Source organism: Sarcophilus harrisii, chromosome 2, assembly GCF_902635505.1.
Source record: "Sarcophilus harrisii chromosome 2, mSarHar1.11, whole genome shotgun sequence".
Classification (NCBI taxonomy): domain Eukaryota; kingdom Metazoa; phylum Chordata; class Mammalia; order Dasyuromorphia; family Dasyuridae; genus Sarcophilus; species Sarcophilus harrisii.
The window spans coordinates 491253090-491280063 of NC_045427.1; the positions used below are offsets into that span (position 1 = coordinate 491253090).

Sequence of the window (26974 nt, forward strand, 5' to 3'; positions counted from 1 at the left end):
AAGAATTTTCTTTTTATATAATTGTTCCTTTGTTGATTCCCTCATTAGGCTGTGAGGTCTTTAAGAATCTCTATATTGTTTATCAGTCAATAATAAATATTTATTCAAGGAATATATTATTCAATAATAAATATTTATTCAAAATCAATATTTAATAAATATTTATTATTGACTGATAATGTAGAGGAATAGAGAAAATGTGTCAATTAATGAATGAGGGCGGGGCGCTGTTGGAATAAATTATAGAGAATAAAATCTTTCCATAACTTTTCTCAACTTTGAAAGGGATGGCCATTCAATAGTTTCAACCTATTTTTTTGTTCCATTAAGGAGGGACTGAAGCAAAAGAACTGAAGATTTCATGTAACCGAAGAGTGAAATAATTCATGACAAGATGATTATTGGGACCCAACAATTCATTGAGATTGCTCCCTTCAATTCATTCTTTTCTTCAGATCCGACTCATTAATTTTCTGGCAGAGATGCTTTTACAAACTGCCAAACAAACATTCTCAATTGTCTCATCATAAGAAAAAACATGAGATAAACACTGCTTCCCTGTTCGTGGTATAATCCTCAACTTTCCAATCCAAACTAAAAATTTCCTTCTAGCCACATGTCATTTCTACATGACATTTAGAGTCAGGTATTTTTTGTAAAGAACATTGCCAGGTGATATCTTGGTTATTAACAGTAAGATATTAAAATCAAAATAAATATTAAATTTCACCTCATATTCAGTAAATTGCCAAAAATGGAAAAAAATGGGAATAGCTAATATTGGATGGGTTGTGGAAGGATGCAGGTATATTGCTGATGGAGCTGTGAAGCATTTTGAAAACCAATTTGGAATTATGTGTAAAGAGTGATTAATATATTCATATCTTCTTGATTCAGAGATATCACTGTTAGATATATACTCTAGTGAGGTTAATGACAAAAATAAATATCCCAACATAGTGAAAAATATTTATTGTAGATAAGAGAGAAAATAGATGCCTCTAGGCTCAGTAATGACTAAACAAAGTATGGCTCTTCAATGTAATAGGACACTTAAAAAAGATGAATGTGATGAATAGAGAAAAGCATGAGTAACATAGAGAGGCAGGGGCAAAAATGGCAGTGAGGGGAAACATTTTTTACCTTGCTGTCTTTAAAAAGGTCCTTATAACAGCCTAGAAAAGAAGTTATATTGAATTTTCCTTAGGAAAAAGAAATAATAAAATGTCTCCATGTATCTTTTTGGTTTTTCAACCCAGGATAGCCTGAGGAAACAAGTGAAAAGGTTCTACTGAAATTTAACTACACATAAGCCAATAGATCAAACCCAAGGCAAGAAATTATGTAGCTCAAATTGGGAGTACATAAATGAGTTCTATATGAACATTAACCATTAAGTAAAAAAAGTATCAATACCATGTATAGATTAAAATTTGAATATCCACAAATCTGAGAATATCCTCTCCTGCTACTGCTCTTGAAATCTCTGCTCACTTCCCCCAGATTCCCAAATAGACACAAGACACAGTGTACTGCATTAATTATTTATTAGACAATTGCAGGCAAGAGTTCTACCTGGGATAAGTCAAACAGGAAGGGGAAGAGAGACCCTTGGGAATTTGGAGGAGAGAACAAAAAGCCAGTAGAAATTTTCATCATCCATATTAACAATCTTTGGAGGAAGTAGGGGTGTTCAGAAACCCCAAGATGTTTTATCTGAGAAATTCCTGCAAGACAGTGAAAGAATCATGATTACATTATATTACAAAGTGTGATATTCTTCTCTAAAGTATAATGTTCTCTGGGAACAGGTTTCTTGGGGGGCTTTTGGAGGCAGCCTTAGTTTCAGTTCAGTATAATCACAAGTGCAGCCAGATATTAAAAGTCCAAAACCTTTATTGTCTCCTTCAAAGTCTTAAATCCTTCAATTGGGGCTTGGCTAGATTTTTTTAGAGGCCTTCTATACTCTTGGCTCCAAGAGCTTAAGCTGCCTTCTCTGGCTTGTGAATCTCCTTGACTGAATCCTGGCTGAGGCTCAGAGCTTCTAGTGGGCTTCTGTTCTTTGGCCCTGAGAGCTCCTCCCTATATATGCTCTCTTAAAGGTGTGAATCTTGTGGAATTATAGTAAGTACTAAGTACATGTCAATTAGAGGATCATTATCTCAACAATTTTACTTAGTACCTTGTTTTAAGTTCTGGCCCATAACATCTCCTTGTAGGATCAGATCAATCATACTGAACCATGACAAATTAGATAATTATTGTCTCTATCAATTCATTGACTTAGTAACTTGTAAGAATCCTAACAACAAAGTGACTTAGGAATTAGAAGTAGGAGGTAGAACTTAGAATAAAGTTGAAAAATTCACAACCTAGAGGTAATTTTGATCCATAAAAGGGAAGCATAGACTTCAGGGGATTTAGTAATATTTCTGGGGTGAGTGAGGAGCTCACTGAGAATGGAATTTTATGAGGATGAAAAGAAGACAGATAAAAAATCCTTATTCCTCTAACCCTCACACCATGAAACAGACAGACATTTTAAGAGGTTGAAAAGCACAAAAATCCTTCTTGAACTAGATGGGTGCATTTAGATTAAATGGATTACAAATCTATATTGTCACTCCAATCATTATTCCAAAACTTTACCCCATTTCTGAACAACAATATCCCTTCACAATCTCATCCAATTCCTTAATTTGATCCCTTTCCATGCCTTCCCTTGAAATCCCATCCCTCTGACCATTACACATCCACATATTAATATCATATCATCAATTTTGGAAAAGCAGAGAAAGAGGGAAAGTACAGAGGGTGAATCACCCTCACCCTCCCTCTTTAAGTATTTGCTTTACCAGAAAATGTCAGGATGATCAAAGAGCGATCAAGCTATATTAAGGACTTTCAATAACACTTGAAATTCCATAGGGTCTCCCCAAGTTGATCTTTGCTATCCCACTTTGTGCATTTAAACACCCTGCTAAAACCAGAATACCAGAGTTATATTTCTTATAACCATAATCCCATGGTCAAAGTTTACAAACCTGCATGCCAGGATGAATTTTCTTATCTAAGTTCCTGACATCGATCTATGAAAACAAAGCAAAATAATAGTGATTCTCATACATGAATCCTTTTCACAGCTTGTTGTCACTGTCCCAGAGGAAAGGGAAATAAGATTGGAGGACAGGGGAATTAACCAGGAATGTTTTCGTTCTAAGGATTTTTTTCCTCCAGGTCACACAGGGAAAATAGAGATGAGCAGAGCTTACCCTCATTGGACAGATCTCTAATTTGATCCTTTGAAATTGCAGCATTTTCACACATTTCCTGAAATTGTTTTTTTATTTTATCTGGCAGATAGGGAGTCCGTCCTGCAATTAGGATGAAAGTGAGAATGAATGCTGAGTCGCTCTCACTGATTACTTTCATTGAAAGGAATCATCTCAGTGAGTGTGGGGTTCAGGGTACAAGGGAAGTTGCCTATACCTTTGATCTTAGTGACTGAGCTAATAAATTTAAAAATTGGAACTATCATATGCAGCAGGATTGGATTGAGCAGTAATAATGGAGGAAAGAAGATTTTCTATTGATTATCAGTAAGTTAATTAATAGGTGAGTCATTAGTGAAGTAAAGACAAAGCCCTTTCTCTCAGAAAGTTCATATTCTACTGGAAAGAAACATCTTCAAAAATAAATAAATGTAATTGTGATTTCCCTGGTGGGGTTTTAAGATCTAAGCATTGATTACATAAGAAATATGAAAGATAAGTACAAAGTTTGTACTTGGGATGGAGAAACTATTATCTGTCCCTTCCGCCCCCCCCCCCCTTTTTTTTTTTTTTTGCTGAGGCAATTTTCCTTGAGAAAATACTCCCAAGAAGGCAGAAAGAAACAATTCAAATACCAAGGAGTCACAATCAGGATTATCTAAGACCTAGCAGCTGCTGTTGCTTGTGGAGGAAGGTTGGGACAATCTTCCCTTTGCCCTAAGAGCAGACCTCAAATTTAAAACACACACACACACACATACACATACACACACACACACACACACACACACAGAGTTAGGAAGTGTTAAATGTCTGAGGCCAGATTTGAACTCAGGTCCTCCTAACTTCAAGTCTGGTGCTCTATCTACTGCGCCACGTAGTTTCCCCTAATCTGCATCTTTTAAGGTATATGGAATTTAAGATGAGCCTTGAAGGTAACTAGGGAATCCATGGTGTGGAGGTGAGAATGTAGAGCAACTCAGCATGGGAGACCAACAGTCAGTCATCTCAGAGCTGAAGAGAGATTTGGAGGTATGAGGAGCAAATTTGGAATATCAGGACCACGTGATACAACAATGAGGAGAAACATAGGGCAGGATTGCATTGCTGAAGCCATTTGGATTCTTGAGATTTGAACTGCTGATTACTTATCTCTCTCTTCCAAATTCCCTCAATCTCTTCTAAGGAGAATTGTATCTTTCCCAAGTTTATTTCTGTAGATTTGCCCTTCATGCTTCTGACTTTAAAATCTGATTTTAGGCTAATCATGACTAACCATTCCATTGTCAATTTATATTTGCCATTCAGTGAGTAAGGTAATGATTTTTTTAAAAAGCCTTTTTTCATTTTTCAAGAAACCAACAAGGAAAACTGCCCTGATGTCCTAGAACCAGAAGATAAAGAACCATTGAAAGAATACACCAAGATGTCTTAGAATCAGAAGATGAAAGAACTATTGAAAGAATAAACCAATCACCTCTTGAAAGAGACCCAAAATGAAAACTCCAAGTAATATTGTAGCTAAATTCTAGAATTATCAGATCAAGGAGAAAATACTCCCAAGCAGCCAGAAAGAAACAATTCAAATATCAAGGAGTCGATTATTCAAGATCTAGCAGCTTCCACTTTAAAAGATCAAAACACCTGAAATATGATATTCTGGAGGGCAAAGGAATTTAGATTGAAGCCAAGAATCAACTATGTAGCAAAATTAAGTATTATCTTTCAGGGAATAAGATGGATATTAAATGAAAAGGTGAATTTCATTTATTTCCAATGAAAAGACAAGAGCTGAGCAGAAAATTTGATCTCCAAATACAGAAATCCAAAGATGCATAAAAAGGTAAAAAGGAAAGAAAAAACAAGTGTTTTTTTTTTAAACTTAAAAAGCTTAAAAACTTATATGGGAAGATGCTATGTTTAACTCTTGAGAACTGTATTTCTATTATGGTATACTTAGAGGGTGCAGGTATAATTTGATTTTATTGTGATAATATATAAAAGAAACTAGAGGTAGAAAGGGGATTGTATTGGAAGAAGAGGAAATGAATAAATTACATCACATGAAAAGGCAAAAAAAAGTCTATTAAAGTTGAGGGAAAGAAGGAAGGGGGCTGAACATTGTGTGAACCTTTCATCAATTTTGGCTCAAAGAGAAATTATCAGACTTATTTAGCTCACAGAGAAACTTATCTCACCCTATAGGGAAGTAGGAGGGGAAAGGTGAAAGAAAAGGGGGAGGGTAACAGAAGGGAGAACAGAAGTAGAAGGAGAAAGGGATAAGAAAGGGTGAGGCACTATAAAAGAGGAGAGCTGTTTGAGGGAGGGGATGGTCAGAAGCAAAACACTGGTGAGGAAGGAAAGGAGGAAAAGAAAGAGAAAAGTATAACTTGGGAAAAATAAGATGGCAGGAAATATAGAGTTAGTCTTAGCTGTGAATGTGAATGGGATAAACTCTCTTATAAAACAGAAGCAGATTGCAGATGTATTAAAAGTCATTATCTTACAAGAAATACATTTAAAGCAGAGTGATACATACAGAGTTAATGTAAAAGGCTGGAGCAAAATCTATTATGCTTCAGCTGAAGTTAATAAAAAGCAGCGGTAGTGATCCTGATCTCAGATCAAGCAAATACAAAAATAGATCTAATTAAAAGATAGAGAGAATGAAATTACATCTATTAAATAGTACCATAGATAATGAAGCAATATCAATTAAGTGCACCAAGTGCAACCGCATCCAAATTCCTAGAGGACAAGTTAAGAGAGTTGCAAGAAGAAATAGACAACAAAACTACACTGATGGGGGGTCTCAACCTTGCTCTATCAGAACTAGATAAATCAAACCACAAAATAAACAAAAAAAAGTTAAAGAGGTAAATAGAATTTTAGAAAACTTAGATATAATAGACCTTTGGAGAAAATTGAATGGGGATAGAATGTTCTTTTTCTCGGTGGTACATGGAACCTTACAAAAATTGATCATGTATTAGGGTACAAAACTCTCAAAATCAAAGGCAGAAAAGCAGAAATAGAAATAGATATTTTCCAGATCATGATGCAATAATAATTACATGTAGTAAAGAATCAGGGAAAAGTAGACCAAAAATTAATTTGAAACTAGATATTCTTATCCTAAAGAATGAGAGTTTGAAACAAGTCATAGAAACAATCAATAATTTCATTCAAAAAATGATAATGAAGAAACAGCAATCCAAATTTATGAGATGCAGCCAAAGCAGTTGTTAGGAGAAATTGTATATCTTTAGATGCTTATTTGAATAAAATAGAGAAAGAAAAGACCCAGTGATTTATGTATACAAATAAAAAGGCTAGAAAAGAACAAATCAAAAATCTCCAATTAATATCAAATTTGAAATTCTAAAAAGAGAAGATTAATAAATTTGAAAGTAAGAAAATAATTGAATTAATAAATAAAACTAAGAGTCGGTTTTATTAAAAAATGACAAAACAGATAAACCTTTAGTTGATTTCCTTAGAAAAAAGAAAAAAAAAAAGAAAATTAACTTTCTAGTATCCAAAATGAAAAAGGTGAACTTTCCACCAATGAAAAGGAAATTAGAGCAATAATTAGGAGCTATTTTGCCTAACTGTATGGCAATAAATCTGATAATCTAAGTGAAATGGATGAATACTTGAAAAAATATAGATTGCTCAGATTAACAGAGGAGGAAATAAACTACTTAAATAGTTTCACTTTAGAAAAAGAAATCAAGCAAATCAAAAAAGCTATTAATCAATTCCCTAAGAAAATTTTGAACACGAGATTTTGCAAGAGTGAATGTTGAAAACTATCTTTGCATGTATTTTTAAAATAAGCTACTATTTAAAAAAATGAATATAATTGAAAAAGCTAATGAATAAATTAGTACCCTATAGTAAAATTTGTTAAAAGACCCCAAGATTAACTTGAATTACATTTGTGTCAATCAAAATGAGAGATCTTAACTAAAATTTTGGCCAGTAAGCTTTGAAAGAAGTAATATTAATCAACAAGAATATATATGAATATTTTCCAGGTACTATTAAACAGCTTCATAAAACAAAACAAAACAAAAGTTACTGGAGGAAGCTCAACATGGATATTCCACTGCACTGGGAAGCTTTCTCTCTCCACACCCCCAAACTCAGGCATTACACATGTTATCAAACCCAGTTTGGGCTACATCCAGTGCTACAATGCTACAATTTATTTTCCTTTATTGTTCTTATCATGAAAAAGAGAAGAGAGGGAGTATTAGAGCAGGATTATAGTATACATACCAAAGAGTTCTGCCCAAATAGTATTTTCATTCTTATTTACATTATGCAACAGAATCATGGCACATTCATTGTCTACATGTTGAATGGTGATGTCATTTTCTCCATCATCTGTGAAGCCAAAAGGTCAAGTCAGAATTTTGAAACTACAGGGACAAAGGCAAAGACTTGAGAATTATTTTTAGTTAAACTTCATGCAAAAGCCTTTCCTAGGATTTTCTGAAAACCTTAATTCCATCATAACCTCTGTCATTGCAAACAAACTAAAGTTTTGTTAACAGACATACTTTTGTCAAATTCCTCCTGTTTCCCTCCAATGTCACAAAATGTTAGAAATGGAAGGAACTTTGGAAATTATTTAGTCTAAACACCTCACTTTATTGTTGGGGAAGTTAAGACCAAGAGAGGACAAAACACTTGTGTTTTGTTTTCCATTAGTTAGTTTCCATTTCAATGAGAAAATGGTTAATTATACCCCTAGAATTCTGTAAAAAGGAAATGAGAGTATCAGCGTGGATATGATCAAGATTTTTAATGTTGCAGGCATAATAGAATTGAAAGGGAGTCATGTAGGGATATCTGCAAAAAGGCATTTTTGTATAGTTTCTGACCATTAGCTATTTTTTTTGTTAATCACTGGGTTCATTATTTCATTTCAGAAAAATATTGAATGAGATGATGATTTTTACGTACATTGTACCTTTAGTCGATCATTTTCTTGACTAGTTCTCACAGAAAATTTAGTGCATTCACCATTTTCCCTGGAAATAAAGATTAAGATGGCAATTACATATAATTTTTGCAAAGGGAATTTTACTAAGAAATAGTTTCATTTATTTTACCAATTTTAATTTTATCTGCAAAAGTATACTTTTTCATTTCTTAAAATAATATTACAAACAATGCTAAATCTAAGATGACTCTTAACTTCTCAGAAAGGATTAAACTGAGTTCACCATCTTAAAATGTTGAGTTATTTAAACTAAATTTTAATTATTTGAAAATCTGGAATTTCTCATGTAAGTATATATGATGATATTCAATTGAGGAGAATACTGGATTAGACAGAAGAACTCTCTCTTTAGTAGTTTCGCATTAAAAATACCTTGTGATAATCACTGGGCTTTCTATAAATCAATTGAAGTTGGATCTGTGGTTAATTATAGGCTATTCCCTTTATTAACTGTGTGGCATTGGGCAAGCTAGTCTTTTCATCTTTCTGAGAGTTCAAGCTCTTATCTGAAAAATAGAGATATTAATGTTATGTTTTATCTCATGAACTCATTATATAGAAAATCTATCATTTCTTTAAATTGAAATATATATATATATATATATATATATATATATAAATGTGATTTTTATTGTATTTTCTACTCACAATATCTCAGAAGAGTAAACAGTAATTGTCAAAATTTAGTCAATATGATTGAAATAATCTAAACTATTTAATACTCTTTTTTAAGATAAAAAAGTGGTTCAAGAAAAAAAAGACAGGATAAGGAAAAATCAAAGTTTGGTACATCAGAAAACATAAATTGGAAAAGCATCTTTTTATTTGGCAAGAATTTCTGAGAAAACAGAAAAATTATCTGGTAGAAATTATATTTTATATTTTATTTAATGATATATTTTAGGCTAATACTGTAAATCAAAATGATAAGTAAACCTTACTAAGCACCTTTCACAAATATACTTAGAAAAACATTTTCTATTATATGGAAGTAAAAAGATTTTGTTTGAATAAAAGAAAATAATTAGGTTAGGAAAGGAAGCAATTGGGAAGAAAAAAAAACTTTGAATCAAATATATCTAAGTTTAAGATATTCAAAACATATAGATAACTTATAAAAATATATAAGATCCAAAGCCTTTTCCCAAAGATAAATAATTGAAGGATATAATAATAGGAATAACTAACATTTATAAACTGTTTATTATTGCGAGATACTGTGCTGAGCACTTTACATATATTACCTCATTTGATAAACTTGAGAAGTAGAAATTACTATATTATTATGTTCTTATTTTATAGATAAGGACATTTAAGCAAAGTGGAATAACTTGACATGGATCACATAGCTAGTAAACGTCTGAAGCCAAATTTGAACTCAGATCTTCCTGACTTCAGGCTCAGTATTCTATCCACTAACAAACCTAGATGGCCCAAGTGTAAATATAAAGAAAAAGTGTAAAAATTAATTATAAACCAAATAATCAAAGGAAAGGATTTTCCAAATCACTAATAATATGAGAAATGCAAATTTCAAAAAAAATCTCTGAGGGTTTACCTACATGCAAAGATGACAAAAATAGCAATAGTCAATGTTATAATGGCTGGCCAAAGATGGAGCAAATTCATTATTGTTGGAGCTGCAAATTGTTCCAATTGGTTTGGAAAACCATTTGAAATTATGTTAAGAAAATTACTAAAATGTCCATATTCTTTGATCCAGAGATCTCAAGGTCAATCTACATATTTCAAGGAGGTCAATGAGAAAAGAAAGACTCTTTACTAAGAAAAATCAAATCGATAGTACTTTTTATAAAGAATTGTAAGCAAAGTTGATGCTCATCAGTTGGGTAATGAAAATATGAGTTAAGTAAATATTTTCTTTCCTCTTTTTCATTCTTCCTTCTTTCTTTTTAGCTGAGGGGCCTCAAGTATCCCACTCCTATACAAAATGGAGACTGGTGATTCAGGGAAATTTGGAACAAAAAGAAAATAATAGTTACAATGTAGTGATGAAAAACATCCAGACTCTACATAAAAATACTTTTAATTAATATTGCCTCTCACCACTGCACACAAGCTTTAAATATATGTGTAGCTTATTAATTTCTTTCCCCTTCAATGTTCATAAAATCAACCATGTCCTGGGAACTTTGTCACTAAATGATTGCTGGCTCAGCCTATGCAGGTTAAGGGATCCTAGAACTGTTATGCACTACCAACTAACACAGTTAACACTTACTCTTTGAAGAAGTCTCCACAAAGAGCACCATCCTCATTATAATAGATTTTGTGAACATACATCTCCAAGCTACCTCCTTTCTCGATCTTAGATGACACATTTGAGGCCAATGCAACAGTGTACCATTCTCCAGTAAGCTGTGGAAAAGAGTTTAGAAGAGAATTGAAAAACAATGTCCCTGATCACTTAGGTCCACAGTGTTTTAGAGCTGGGAAGGACCATACTCCAATTCCATCATTTTACCAGTGAGGAAACTGAGGTCTTGATGATGAACTATATCTTTACCCTAGTCCTACCTGGTTCACACACTGTCCTCACAGTATAACAAAAGTTCATGAGACTAGGAGTTAGGAAACTGAAGTTTTAGTCTTGATTCTGATACTCACTTGCTAAGTGGCTTTTGGCAAGTTATTGATCATTTCAGTATCATAGTTTGTTCATTTATCCAATGGGACTAGTTGTACTTACATTGCGTGTTTTATGGCATTATCCTAGAGATATACTATTTCCCCTCCTCTTACTATGTATCTTAGATAGACTGATAATTTCTTCAGTTATTTGAGGGTTAGAAAAAGAGATTGCCACAGGAATTCTTATACTAAATCTCCTAAAATACTTTTTTTTAAAAACATGTTTTTTCTCTGACTCTAATCACTCATGATCCTGGAGGGATTTCTTTCCCTCTAATCTATCTGGAAGTGAAATAACTCCCCATCACAGAATTCATATGGCACTGAATTCCAGCACATGTACAGAACCAAGATCCTCAAGCTACCATCTAAAACCTATTGGCAAAATTGGTTTAAATGGATGTCACAGAAAAGAGGACTTGCTGGGATTTATCATCTCATTGTAGTTTATCATCTATTGCAATTAGAAGCAGAGAGGATAAATTTCAATTGCAGGTTTTTGTTGTTGTTGAAGGAATAGTATCTCTGGCTTTCAGCATCTTAAAATGAGAAAACTCTTATAAATCATCCAGTGCAACTCTTCCTTTGTCACATGTAGAAATTATTCTATGGGTTTACACTGAATAAATGAGAATTTTGGGGCTATTTTTAAAATTCTAGTTATTTAAAATAAATAGGGCATAGGCACACATTCTTATGCAATTTCATTTTTTCTGCTGACTTTAATCATTGGGAGATGACGCAACCTTTGAGAAAGTCAACTTAAAGTGAGAAGACACCACTGTACATCTTTTCCTTTTAGCCAAATGCCCTATTTTTGCTCCGTTCTGCCCAAAGAAGTTCTTTGTCCTTACCCATTATCCTCAAATCTTTGCCAGACCACTCTATATACCTGTTGCCATTCTTGCTCACTTACCTGTGGTAGTTCTTTCACGTCATTATTAAGGGCTTGGAGACCACAGATAAAGGTCAGCAGTAGAATCTTCATCTTCTCAAGGGTTTTTCTCTGATGCTTCAGCAGCAGTTAAATGTATAAAAAGAGTTCTGATTAATACGCTAGGTTCTCTAGTCAGCTGCCTTTATACTTGATTCTGAATCAGGGTTCCTGATGATGTGGCACTAAGAGGATGCTAATCCCTCAAAGTATACTTTATTCAGAGTCATTATTAATGAGTAATTGCTAGCCAAAGATCCTAAAGGCAGCTTAGTGAAATGTTTTATGACAACAAAAATTTGACAATTCTGAAGTGCAGATTTCCAATATCAACAGCCATTGTTAAGTTGGGCCAACTTCTTAGATCAACTCTATGTCTATCATGGGACTAGAACATACAGTTCCCGTGTTTTTTGTCCTTTTTGCAGTCAAGGAATTAACGTCTCAGAAAGTATTAAACTGAGTTTACCATTTTAAAAAAGTGTTGAAATTTTCCTACATGCAGTCTTGTTCAGGTAATTTGGGAAAAATACCCAGACCAGATAGATAGATAGATAGATAGATTATAGATAGTTGGTTGTCATCATTATCTGGGAGCTTTCTATCAAACAAGTTCAAAAAATAGTTATCAACTATCTATTATCTGCAGATCACAATTGCAGGCACTGGCCAAATTGAAATGTATGTAATTTATCTCCTTTGTGGTGCTTACAATTTAATATATAAGAAAGCATTTTAAGGACATTTTTGATCTTTATGTTTAAGCATATAGAGTATTCCCAGAAATGAAACTCATTCTACCAGTATAGCTCATTAACTCCTTGAGAATTTATCATTTTAAAGATTTATTGGAGGGTAGAGAGATTCAAAGACTTACCCAAAATGGCCATGCTAGTGTATAACAGAAGACTTGATCTGTTAAACTAATTTCACTTTGCTCTAAAATAAAACCTCATTTCATTTAACAGACATTTAACATTCTCTTATCTTTGATACATTGGAGTAGATAGTGGCAATAAAAAGTTATCAATAAAACAATCCCTGATCTCAATGAATATTCATTTGACTGAAGTTTACAATTTATATATAAGAAAGTTCTATTGGCTCATGTGTAGTTGGGTTTCAATAGATTCCACTAAACTTAGTCATTATTATTCTACTGGATATTTTGCAATCTCAGAGTGACTGAACTTCTAGCTCCCCTCATATTCCCTTTATATTCAATCTTCATCTCTTGATCTAATTATTTTACTTCGGTCTCATAAGCTGTGTTAAAGTTATAATTGAGCTTCCACTCTGCTTCTGGGTTTAGAGTCATACAAATAAGTTTCTGCAACTTGCTTTGTGTTCATTACTTGGCTAGAGCCCCATGCTTATTTAAGACCTGTTCACTCCTCTCTGCACTAAAACTGGGACCTGAAGCTGGGTAATTAGGGACAAAATAGCTAGAGGGTGCATGTTCTTGCTTACAGAACTAGTTTAGAGGTGCTCTGAGTTCTCTATCCCCTATCCCCAATGTTTCCTTCCTTGGTGTTAACAACTTAATTCCCTTTCCACTCCAGGTTCTGCCATGCTGTTACTGACACTATGCTATTCTTCTGGCTAACCTCCATGCCAATGTCCTCTCTGTCTTCTTAAGCTGCCCTGGGCTAGAAATGACTCATTGTGACATTTTTTAAAATTAGAATTCAGGTTTGACATATTTTCTTATGCTGTTATGGAGTTGTTTAATAATAGTTAGACAAAAACATTTCCTCTCTTGAGCATTTTGGCATTTCCTCCATGAACACTTTATTTTTAATCAATTTCTGTGTCTATCCATAGTCTATCCATATTTCTCTATATTAATCACATTCATTATTTCCTAGTTTCTCATTTACATTGATGAGCCATACCTTGTTTAGCTATTTCTAAATCTAGAGGCAGCTACTTTATTTCCAGTTCTTTGATATTACCAAAAAAACATATTATAGATATTTTCCATTTACTTTTGTCATTAACCTTCCTGTGGCATATATCTAACACTGATATCCCTAGGTCAAGACTTTATGGCTATATTAGTCAATCTCTGCATAGAACTCCAAATTGCCTTTCAAAATGGTTCATAAAATCAGCAACAAGATATATGTCCATCCAACATTAAGCCCCATCTTTGTCATCTTTGGCAATTTATTGATTATAAGATAAAGCAATATTTATTTTGACTTGAATCTCTTTTATTATAACTATTAACAACCAAAATAACACATGACAATGATCTCTGCCAAAGGGCAGAGATCCCAGATTATCCCGGATATCACATGCCAATGATATTTGGTCAAAAGGAAGTTTAAAGTTTGGTTTGGACACTGGAAGTTTTTACCATGAAAAAGGAATTGGTATATCTGCAAGAGATATTATTTTTTTTTCCTATCGTATAAAATAAGAAGACGATTAAGAATGTTGTTTTGGCAATTTGTGATAGCAGCTCCAGTGAGGGATTAATCAGCTGAATCTGAGGAAAATACTGTGAAATCAAAGGAGGCATCTCAAGGGATCATTGGGTCTCCATAAGCATCTTATGGCAGGAATTGTTTTTATTTTTACTAAGAATTCAATGTGAATGCTGTCTTTAGCTACCTGGTTTCCTTCTTTACGGAACAAAGAAATGAGCTTTAGCTATTAGATGATCATTCCTTTGAAAATTGAGAAAAACTAAGGAAATGATTTATTCTCTATATAGCTCATTCTAACAGCTCTCTCCAACCTCTAATTTTTAAACTGATACTCATATTTTGAACTATTCCTCCAAGTTATTTACCAGTCAATAATAATTTTTTATTAAGTACTTATTATGTGCCAGATATTCTGCAATATAAAGAAAGAACAAAAATAAGTACTTGCACTCAAGAACCTTACAATGAAGTAATGTGAACAGCTATATATAAAGAAGATTCACAGAGGATAAATTGGAAATAATCAAAAGAAAAAAGCATTAAGGGGAATCAGAAAAAAAATTCTTATATAAGGTAGAATTTTATTTGGAACTTGAAGGAAATCAGGAGGCACAGATAAAGATGAAGAACATTTCAGGAATGTAGATGAGCCAATGAATGTCTGGAGATGGAATGTCTCATGTGAGGAGCAGCAAGAAAGTTAGTCTTACTAGATTAGAAAGTACACAATAGTGAGTAAAATATAAAAGAACAAGAAAGTTGTGGGATGGGGATCTGAATATAAAGGACTTCAAACATCAAACACTGATTTTATATATCATCCTGGGAATGATAGGGAGCTACTAGAGTTAATTGTGTAGGGGGGATGCATTTTAATTTAACAGAGCAGAAGATAAAGGTTTGAAGTGAAGGGAAACTTATGGCAAGCAAACCAGCCAGCAGGCTATTGCAATAATCCAAGTGTGAAGTGGCCAAGATATAAGAGTATCACAGAAGAGAATGGGGCAGGTAAGAAATATTACAAAGAAAATACCAACAGGCCTTAGCAACAGTTTAATTTTGGGATATGTGCATAGTACAGAGACTGTGAAAGAGTGAAGGATGATACCTAGATTGTGAGTTTTGGTGACCAGGAACTGTTGATGTCCTTGACAATAATATGAAGTAACAGAAGAGTTGAGGATTTGCTTCACATTTATCTCTTCCAGAATATTGGATGATAGTGGCTAGCTTAAATACATAGCATTTAAAAGAGTTGGATGTCTAGCTCTGGTCTAATGGTCTAGTGGTTTCCTTAACTAAGAACTTGATTACCTATATGGGTTTCAAAGGTTCTTATGGTGGTAATTGCTATTGATAGGTTACATTAGTAAGTTCCCTAAAATAATAGAGAAAGAGATGCAGGAGAATTGTATCATTGAGGGAGGATGCAATAATTACATAAGCTCTTTGTCTATAGTCAGTATCTAGCCATTTTGAATTCAAGAGCTCCAGACAGACTTTCATCCTTCATTGAAGAGAGGAGAGCCACTTCTCTCCAGTCCTACAAAGTCAAGGTAACCAGTATGATCTGACACATTGGAGACAGTCCTGCTTCCTCCCATATTGCCACAACCTGAGAAGAAATGGAAGTCATTACTGGCAACAGAGATTCTATGAGCCTGAAGGAAACTCAGGAATTTCTGGAATATTTCAGGCCTTGCACTTCAAAAGTGGTTTACACCATGTAAACTTAGCTCTCTGTCTGTCCCATTTGCAAACTTCTGGTCCTTCTCTTCCTGATAAAAGGCAATAGGGGATGTGGTCCGTTGCAACACAGACCAAAGAATTGCGACAATGATGCCCTGAGGAAAACTGCCTCTTGTATTTCTGTTCCTTTTTCCCATCCACCTCCCCCCATCCTCTGCCAAATGATCCCTGTGACTGAGCTAAGAGGTGAAATGGTTTCAGCTTTCTTGAAAACCCCTTCCCAGACAAAGCCAGCCCCGTCAAGTCCATTTCACACCGGACTGCTCATATCTCTCAGTCTGTCTTCATGGGATCATTGGTACCTCAAGGAGCTGTTATATTAGTCTCCCCCTCAGCCACTCTATCATAGCTGTAATCTTGCCAACCAAATATCATGACACTGGAGGTTACCTAGTTACTCCCTCTTGCCCCTGCTCCAGTCTCCAGTCCAAATTGTGTCCCTTCAGTAGACTTTTCCTGAAGAAGAGACTTTCCAGAATGCCAGAAGATGTTTTTCAAATGTTCTCACCTTAAAGCCCCTCTTCGTACTCATATTGGAGAAAAGCCATTCATCTGCAGCTGGACAGGCTGCGATGAAAAGGAAATTGTTCGCTCAGATAAATTTCTTAACTCATAGAGGAGAAAAGAAATTTGTGTGCCTTATGTGCTTGGAGCCTTATGTTGATAGATCACTTGACAAAATATACCCACATCACAGACAAACAAGATGATCCTAAACTGACAGGCAGATATTGGCAAAAATAAATAAGTAAATGAAACAAATAAAAAATAAACCAGAGTTGCTTAATCAAATAGATCTAAAAGCAGAGGAGTGTCTCTGAGTCTGTTAGTTCCTGTGCTATCATAGGAATGATTCAGGACATAATCTGCATTTGACATTTTTGCAAAAGCCTCTTTTTAGTACACTTAACTGTACTGGTTAAAATGCAGAATTAATATAACTGTTTGTGTGTGTGTGTGTGTGTGTGTGTGTGTGTGTGTGTGTGTGTTTTGGGCAATTGAAAACCCTTTCTTTCCCCTCTAATTGAGGCCCTGTTTCTGAATCATATATTGCAACTTGTTCAGTCATTCCCCAAGTGATGGACGTCTCTTCAATTTCTTTGCCACCATAAAGAGCTGTAATAAACATTTTTGTACAAATAGGTCCTTCTTTCTTTCTTTCTTTTTAAAAATCTCTTTAGGATACATGCCTAATAGTGATACTATTGGGTCATGGTTTATAGTTCTTTGGGCATATTTCCAAATTACACTGCAAAACAATGCATTAATGTCTCAATTTTCCTACATTCCCTCCAATATTTACCTTTTTCCTTTTCTGTCATATTACCTAATTTGATAGGTATAGGATAGTATCTGAGAATTGTTTTATTTTGTATTTTTTTCTGATCAATATTGTATTAGAACATTTTTATGTGACTATAGATAACTTTGATTACTTTATCTGAGAACTACTTGTACATTTTTGACCATTTATCAATTGAGCAATGACTTGTATTTTGATACATTTGATTCAGTTCTCTGCATATTTGAGAAATGAGGCCTTTATCAGATAAGGTGCAATTTTTTTCAGTTATGATTCCTATGCATTTCCTTCTATCCTATCCCCTGTTTATCATATTATCTCTACCTTTTTACCCATCCTCAAAAGTGTTTTACTTCAGACTACTGCTTCCCCCAATCCATCTTCCCTCCCATGAGCAATCCTCCATCTCTTTTCTCATTTCTTTCCTATTCTTCTATAGGGCAATATGGATTTTTATACCTATACAAGTTTATTTGTTATTCCTTCTTTGAACCAATTCTGCTGAAAGTAGGCTTCAATCATTCCTCCACTCCCTGCTGCTCTACATTCCCTTTCAGTGTAATAACTCTTTCATGTTTCTTTAAGTGAGATAATTTTCCCTGTTCTTCCTTTTATTTCCTCCTTCTACCAGTGCAACCTTCTGTTTCTCCCTTTAATTTTATATTTTTGAAGTCATGGACATCATATTTATCTTATACCTTTGCTATCTTGGCTGTGATTACATTTCTTTTATTTATTAACTTGCATTATTATATGATTCTTTTATCTCTACAAAGTTGTTTATTTATCCCTTTTTCTTGCTTCACATAAAATCCATGGGTAATCACATATACTTTGAACTGTGTATATTTAATCCTTGCTGGAGAAAGGAGACTTTCTTGCTGGAATACATATAATGAAAACTAGTTGATATCTACATCCTTGGCCAAATATATGGGATATCTCTACCTGGGGTCTGGACAAGTTAGGTAGTTTTGAGTGTATCTTATGTTTGTGGTTCATTTTAATAAGCAAACTCTAACATGTTAAAAAAAAAAAAAGAAACCTATATACATCTTCATCGTTTCCCCTTGGCTAAAGCTATGTGAATTGCTTTTCTATAACCACCACCTATATAGCCTTCAACATTAAATCCCTGATTGGATCTTCAGTTTTCTATGTGGAAAGGAGAGAACCCTTTGGAGAGAATGCTATCTAAATGGAAGGTTATATCTTGAAACAGTCCAGTATAAGGAATAAGCCTCAGTCACACTTTGAATTCTGTTGTGATTGTTGTTGGTTCCTGGTTAAATTAATCGTGAAAAGAATTCTTTCATGTGGTTTTTAATGATTCATAATTCTTCCTTTGAGAACTGTTTGGCCATATCCTTTAACCACTTATTTATCAGGTTTTACAAATTTCTGTTAGTTCCGTATGTATCTTGGATACAAGACTGGTCTCAGAGATATCTGATTCCTCCTCTCCCCCATTGGATCACTTTCTTTCCTATCCTACTTATCTTAATTTTATTCATGAAAAAAAATCTTTTCAATTTCATATCGTCAATATCATCCATTTAAACAACAGAAATTTTTTTTTGGCTTCAGCTGATTGTAAATTCAGACTAAAAATGAAAGTGAAAAATTGCATTTGGAAAGTTGTAAGATTTTCCAATAAATTTGAGCCAGGAATACTTTTTGAAACTGTGGTGGTGTGAATGGGAGAATTCATATAAAAGTTGAAGATAAGAGTATCCACAAATATACAAAGGCATATAAATAATATTTATTGATAATAAATCATAATTTAGTGACCTCCACAGTTATGTGTTCTTATGTGGAGTCACAATACGCATTTTAAGAACTTTTGTTGTAAATCACTAACAATAAAGTACAAATCCAGACAGCTTTTGTTTCACTTCATAATTGAATGTGGGAATTAGTCAATATTATGAAGGTTGTGGAACACTAATTTGTTGTTGATGAAGTTATGAATTGATGTCATTCTGCAAAATCGTTTGAAATTAAACTAAGAAGATGACTAAGATATTCATACTCTGATTCCTAGAGATCTCATTATGAGGCATATACCAAAAAGAGGTCATGATTAAAAGAAAAATCTCATGTTTCAAAATATTTATAGTAATACTTTTCATAGGAGCAGAAAATTAGAAACAAAATAGATGGCTATTGATTTGGGAATGGCTAAACAAACTGTAGTATATGAAAGTGATGTAATAATATATAAGAAATGATGAATATGGTGACTGCAAAGAAGCTTTGGAAGACAGCTGAACTCTTGCAGTGTGGAATAAGCAGAACCAGTAAAAGAATGTACACAACAACAAAACAATAAAAACTGAATTATGTGCTTATATGCCAGCGATTTAAAAATAAAAGCTGTCAAGAAAGAATTTGTACAGATACAAATTTGAAATCTTGCAGTATGTATTTTTTATTATTTACATTATGATTTAAGGAATTACATAAGTTCAAGGGAGATCAAACATAATGGAAACATATATGGGGAAGGGGATACAATATATATAATTTCAAATTCCATTCTAGATCTTGGTTGATCACAAATTATATAAGCCAATAGTGTAATGTAATTTGTATGCATATGTGTGTGTTTTTGTGGTGTGTGTGTGTGTAAGTATATATATATTGTATATATATATATATATATATATATATATATACACGTGTATATATATCCATAAATACATAAATACATACATACACAATTATTTTGGGTATACTAATGGAGTTAAGTTACATAGATCATTGGTGTTAGTCATTTCATTTGGTTCTTCTCTGCTTATACTACATTTGGGTAACATTTTTAGTTCTGGTAATCCTCTTAAAGGGAATGTTGATTAAAAGGAGCTCTTTAAGAAGAAAATGATTATTTATTTGTGAGGAGCCTAAAATGATGCTTTATGAAGAATATTGAAAAGTCTTCAGATGTTTAACCTAAAAAGGAAAAGAACAAAGAATAATGTAAAATCTGAGCTTTAAAATTAGAAGGAACTTTAGAAAGTGACTTTCATCTTGTTCAATCTCCCATCCAATATGGATAAGAATCCTTTCAGTGAGGAAGAATTTGGGATAGATGACTAACCTAGCTCTCCTGGATAATAATAATGATAATAACAATAACAATATAAATTATAGGGGAGAGAAATTTAAAGATAATGTCTAAACACAGAAAAATAAAACTCTTCACACTTTAAATTACATTTTATTCAAGTTTTGAGATGGAAAATCAAATAAACGTAATGCCCACACCCAGTTGCTGGTATTCCTTCCCCACAGCAGCTGCCTCTTAGCATCTGATAGAAGATTGACGGGAGGGAGAAGGGGAAGAGTATCAAGCGCAGAATGAACCAGATGAATGGAAGAGAAGAAAAAAAAAAGTGAAAAAGAAAAGGATTCTCAGAATAACTAGAACTGAATTAAAGCTGCTAAAAGCACTGCCACTTTCAATTCTAGTTTGTGGAGAATTTTGAAAGATAAGCATAGCCCTAAAATCAGATGTCACAAACCTACATGTTTCTGCCAACTTTCCTATTCTAAGGAGCGCTCACATGGATCTGTGGAGAAAAAACAAAACACGAATGATTCTCTGAGACAAACTCCACAGAGATATTCAGTATGTCACCAAATAATATGAAAAAAATAAGATAAGATTTTGACCTGTAGAAGTTTATTTTATAATGAACTTTCTTCCCTGTTACAGGGAAACTAGAAATAAAGGAAAACAAAAATTACAAAGACTTACCAGTTTTGGTCAAGTCAAGGACATTTTCTTTTTTAATTCCATATGACTTATACATTTCTTCAAATTTTTTTTTAATTTCTTGATTCACAATTTCTCCTTTCTGTCGGCCTACATTTGGAGAATATCATGTTGTTATAAATGATGAATTAATAAATTAATAAATTAATAAAATAATAAAGAAACATAAATTTAAAAATTCATGTTTTCCAGCCAATCCTCTGAGTGTTTTGGATATAAAGAGGGGGGAAAATTGGAGTCTGCTTTCAAGGAACTCTTTAGACTCTAGTTAGAAAAACATAACATAAAAAGGAAGTTCATAGCAGAAAGGATAGAAAAACCCAGAAGTCCTTAGAGTATAATACATGATGTCAGAAAAAAAGATGAGAATGCTAAAGGTCTGCAAGGAATAAAGGTAAGATCAATGTTAAGATTCAGAAGAATTTAGTATGCAGAATCAGGATGCATGGTAAGACCTCCATGTTTCCAGAGAGAATATTATTTGTTTCTCATTTCATTTAAGCACCAGTAGACCCAATAGTGGACATTTATTTTCCCTTTAACAAAGAATAACAAGCAGAAATATCAGGTTTTCCTTTGCTTTTTGCTTAAGTTTCTAGGTACAATTTGACCGTTTCCTCTTTCTTTTTCTTCTATTAACAGGAACATATTTTATTAATGGTTAGATAGGATAGAAGAGGGAATGGTTAAAAAAAAAAAGCAAAAAAAAGATTGACTACAGAAGGATTTGTCTTACATCTCAGAACGACATTGAAAATACAGAATTTCTCACAGAATGGTCTTGTTATTCTCAGTAAAGTGAGAGATAAAAATCATCACTGAGAAGGCTGATAAAGAAGCGAGGATGAGAATGGTGAGATTAAAGAGAAAGGAAGCCTGAATTTGCTGCTGAGACAGAATTCCAGGAAGAGAGACTAGAGGTAACTTACTGTAGAGTTCCACTCCTTTGGTTTCCTTTCCATGAATCTTATTAGTTGTGTAAATCAGGAGATAATCATTTGGGTCAGCATCTTCCACATAGAGTATATTGTTGCCTGGATCTGTAATAGAGTGAGATCATAATCCCCTCACTAGTGCAGGAAGTAAGAACAAGCAGAAATTCTACATTCAGTGACTATTCCTTCACTAGGGTCTGGCTGGATTCCTCTCATCTATATGGAGATAATACCACTGTCCTACATCCTAATAAGGATCTTGCATTCAGAATTATTATGATACCTTATTAGTAAAGCATTTTTAAAATGACACTGACAATTAGAGTGGTAAATTAGTGAGAAGAGTCAAGTGTATACCAATCAAGAATTGGTTAATGAAGCTCAGGATTATAATTCAGAGAATTTTTTCCAAGGATTTTCCAAGAAGAGGGAGTAGATTTTTCTGCATGCGTCCAAAGGCTAGAACTAAGAATACTGGGTGATCTATTTAGCCATATATTATAAAAAGCATATTCTAACAATCAAAACTGAACAAAAATAGAAAGGTCTTCCTGAAAAGGTAGTTTCCCTGTCACTCCTATACTGGTGCACAATTTGTGTTTGTGTCTCCTTGAACTATTAAAAAAAAGGTTATTCTGTCTCCTGTTTATCTAATTTTTCAAGATTAGATTTATAAATTGTGCCCATTCAATGAATACAGCTGGAAGAATACTGGACTTGAAGATGAGGTTAGGATTGATGTTCTAACTTTTTCTTCAATTTACAAAACTATGTGATCTTAAGCAAGTCATCTTCCTTCACTAAACCTGTCTTCTTACTTCTTATCTGAAAAAGGAAACTATATTATATATATATATATATATATATATATATATATATATATATATACTACGTACCTCAGTTTTGAAGATTAAATAAATAATTTTTTGTAAAACATTTTGTAAACTATAAAATGGTATCTAAGTACTCTTTTTAATTTCCTTTGATGATATCTCATATTTTCAGTCACAAAATAATCAGTCTGTTCACTTGATCCTAAGATAAGATTAGAGTTTAATAAATGAAAAAATTTATAAATCTGAAATGACAATAAGAATTATTAATACATACATCGGAGTTTGTATTTATTGTTTTCCAGTTTGTTAGCAAATACTGCCACTTGCTTACATTCACCATTTGTCCTAGAAAAGGGGAAAAAAACACCTTGACTTAGACACAGCTGGATTGCATTAAGGCTCCCTGCTGGTAAGTGTGCCTTGAACAGAAAGCTATCATTTATTCTGGTGATTCTTCTCCCCTTCCTCACAATTACCCTTGTCATCAGTCAAGGCCAGCTCCCAGTATAGTTTATTCTCTTTATATTCTAATCCCATTACAATTCTGGGAATCTTGTAAGGGATTTTCCCTCCTGAGCCCTGACCTAGTTTTTGTGTAGGGAAGCCCAGAACTATGACCCAGAAACCGTTCTTCAGTCTTTTACCAGACTTACCTGAGGGTGAAGTAAAATATCAGGCTGTTTACTTTCACATCGATACTGTGGATAAAAGCTGCAGAGTTGCTTTCCAAGTCATTGGAGGCCAATAATAAAGGATACCACCTTCCAACAAACTGTGAAGAAATAAAAATTAGTAAAAGGAAATGCAGGAAATGATGAGCAAAGAAGAAAGAAGAGAAAAAGTTACAGAGTTGGAGGGGAGGGAGAACACCTTTCGTGGCCTTGTCCTAATATGGCAGGAGTCTGAAGAAAAGAAATAAAGCTCTAGCACAGTAATAAAGAACTTTGCCTTTTGTGATCTGTGGAGGCAACTGTGTCTATGGTTCTACAGGGCTAGATTTCTTAGGATGGTTTCTGAGGCCCCCTGACATTGTGGATCAGCAGGGGCAGCTGGAATCTCATTTTCCCATTAAGTGATTCTGCCCACTCTGAAGCCCTGTCTGCCTATGGGTGGCTATGCCCTATGAGTGGAGAGACTGGGGAACTGCTTTGTGTGACGGAGAGGGATTTCTCCCCTTCTATACCTCAGTAGAGATAGTCAAAAAATGTTAATGAAGGACAGATAACTTAGGCCTTTTTGAGCTACTAGGATCTCTCACTGGGTCAAGAAGGAAAAATTTTATTGGTGGAAGGTACTTCATGTAAGCAACTCTCTTTCAAAGTAGACAAGGGTACACTGGGGCTACCCTGCCTGTCTTGAATACAGTGACTTCATTAAGGTGAAAAGTGAATATTTTTCAGAGGCCACATTTCAATCTAGAATACCAGCTTTCTATCACGCAGGTAACTTCCATAATAACAACAATCACAATAACAACAATAATGATAATGATGAAGATAAGTGACACTTCTATATTGTTTAAAATTGCCCCCATTATCTTACATATTTTACCCCAATTGATTCACAATAACATTACATATAATTCCATTCTTATCCACGTTTTACAGATGAGAAAACTGAGACTCTAAGTGCCTTGCCCAGGATCTAACAGTTGGTATGTGTCTGAGCCTGGTGAACTTGGGTGATTTTGACTCCAAGTTCAATGTATTCACTGCAGCAGCTGTAAACAAGGATATGGCATCAGGTCACTTCCAAGGTCATCAATGTCATCATCATCATTATCTATGAATGTATAATTCCATGGTTCTAGGAGCAAAATAATTCCTACCTATTCTACATTGTTTTCAATTTCTTTGTCTTTTAAAAACTGCTAGCTAGTGTTGTGAAGTGGGAAAAACACTCATCTGAGCACCACGAGACATAAAACCAAGTCTTAAATCTATTACAAGTCAATTTCTCAACTTGGACTTCATGTTTTTTAGCTATAAAATGAGGACTGCTCCACATAATCTTTGATATTCCTTCTAGACCTGACACTAATCTAACAGAGAAAAAACTGCTTGCCAGGTCATCTGTAAGTCAAAATCTTTATTAAGCTGTTATTTTCAAATACCAATCAAGTGCACATGAGAAAAAGAATCCCAGAGATTAAGTGAACTCCCTAAATTCATAATGCTATTAAGTACCTTAGTCAGAATTTGGACCCAGGTCTCCTGGACTCTCATCCTTTATCTACTACTCTCTAACACTATCTTTAATAGTAGTATCCTTATTTGTCTACTATGATGCCTATGTTTTGCATATTTATTCTCAATTCTTTGAACAGACAAAAGTAAAACTAAGATAATTACCTGAGGTTTAATAATTATACACAAATAATACACAAATAGCTCTTAGTAGTAGAGTTCTCTTATCCATTACCACTTTCACGTCCCCTTCTCTTCCTCTCTCCCATAAAATGGATTTCTTTATGTTGATTATGTCATACCTTACAGTCAATCTCCAAGTTAGAAAACTGTTTTGCTCATATTAGAAATTATTCCCAGTTTGTAAATATGCTACGGTCATGTACACACTTATACATAGATATATACAAAGGGCTGGTTCAAATGACTAAACAAAATCAAAGACACTAAACATTCAGTATTTTGGAGATTAAGATTGGATTCAGAAATCTAATCTCAGATTAAGATGGATTAACTGAAAATAAAAACAAGAAAATTATGAAATCATTCTTTCCATTGAAAAAGAATACATTTCAACCTCTGAAAGTTATAACACAATTACACAAATAGACGCAGACACTATGCACTCACATGCAAGTCAGACTTTAAATGTTTCATAGTTTTTAAAATGCTAGCCAAAACCCTTTCAATATAACTCTATTACTGCCTTGATTTGTTTCATGTCTCTAAATCCCCTCTTCAATCCAACATCAATCTATACCACGATTTGTACCCTCTTATACCTTCTTGAGATTGATGTCTTTTACTGGACCAGTGGTCTCGACCTGGATGGTACAGACTAGGGCCAAGCCCATAGTCAGTAGCAGACGTGTCATACTCATAGCCCTCTTTATTTCCAGCAGCCAAGAAAAAACAAGATAGGGTTCCTATGAATGTTCCTATCTGTCTCTCAACTCTGCTTTTATATCCCATCTGAGATTTGGATTCCCCAACTAAATTGACCCAGCAAGACCTCCCATTCCCCATAATGGCTTTTCCTTCATTGAAAATTTGCCAATAATAAACTATTCTTCAATAATTTCAAGGAGAGCAATGGTCCATCTCTCGAGGAACCTACTGTTCTCTTTCTCCAAAACTCAATTTCCAAGACAAATGGAACATGTTGTAATAGGCTGGCTTCCAAATAATTATTTATGCTGTGATCACACATAACAGTTGAGGAGATTAAATTAAACCTGGTCCATCCCTGAGGCAATTCTGAATTTAAAGAAAGAAAGAGGGAGAAATCTTTTTAAAATCCCATCAGATCTTGTCACTCACTTCTTTCCTGCATATTCTCTCAGATTTCAGGACTGCAGTTGCAATGTTTTTCATTGCTTTGTGAGATATCACAAATATCATAAGAAGTGAACAACTGTGAATGTGTACATTTATGTAATAACCCTGTCCATTAGAGAGAAAACACCAGAGGAAAAAGACTATGTCTTAGTTATTTTTTAAAATTTTGTTTTGTTTTTTGTATTTTACTGCGGTCCCATACAAGGCTCAATTTATATTACTACTTCACTATAATAACCTGTTATTTCCTATATTCTTATTCTATCAACCACTCTCTAACTAACTATATCTGTGAGATTTAGTATGACTAGAAAAATTCATCACTTGTAGATAGTCTACCAATGGGTCTTTCTGAAGTAAGCTAAGCTTGGACCTTGAGTAACTTCAACCTTTTATTCCAAATGTTCCTCCAAGCATATAATGTTATTATGTGTTGTTATTATTCCTGGGTCTATTTCAGTCTAACTTTTATAATTTAAAGTTTTTTCTTTATTAGAAACCCAACAAAAATGGATATTTCAAAGTTCAATAAACAAAGA

At 33.8% G+C, this 26974-nt stretch overlaps 2 protein-coding genes across 4 annotated transcripts; both read right to left on the reverse strand.

Annotated features, from left to right (window-relative positions):
* Positions 1-1530: 1530 nt before the first annotated feature.
* On the reverse strand, positions 1531-12001 carry LOC111718789 (minor allergen Can f 2-like). The gene is made up of 7 exons (XM_023495369.2): positions 11855-12001; positions 10529-10665; positions 8247-8314; positions 7557-7664; positions 3273-3374; positions 3045-3089; positions 1531-1727 (listed from the first exon to the last, which is right to left on the reverse strand). Exons 1-6 carry the CDS (start codon positions 11924-11926, stop codon positions 3067-3069), a joined length of 510 nt encoding a protein of 169 aa, XP_023351137.1. The 5' UTR covers positions 11927-12001; the 3' UTR covers positions 1531-1727; positions 3045-3066.
* An 8035-nt stretch (positions 12002-20036) lies between these two features.
* On the reverse strand, positions 20037-26008 carry LOC105749163 (major urinary protein 4). 3 transcript variants are annotated; one of them, XM_012540641.3, is made up of 7 exons: positions 25880-26008; positions 23565-23683; positions 23186-23256; positions 22070-22180; positions 21123-21230; positions 20887-20934; positions 20037-20314 (listed from the first exon to the last, which is right to left on the reverse strand). In XM_012540641.3, exons 1-6 carry the CDS (start codon positions 25976-25978, stop codon positions 20909-20911), a joined length of 534 nt encoding a protein of 177 aa, XP_012396095.1. In that variant the 5' UTR covers positions 25979-26008; the 3' UTR covers positions 20037-20314; positions 20887-20908. The 3 variants fall into 3 exon arrangements, with proteins under 3 accessions (XP_012396095.1, XP_023351138.1, XP_031810836.1); XM_023495370.2 differs by having other exon boundaries at positions 20891-20934; positions 25880-26007; XM_031954976.1 differs by lacking the exon at positions 20037-20314 and having other exon boundaries at positions 20355-20934; positions 25880-26007.
* Between the last annotated feature and the right edge of the window lie 966 nt (positions 26009-26974).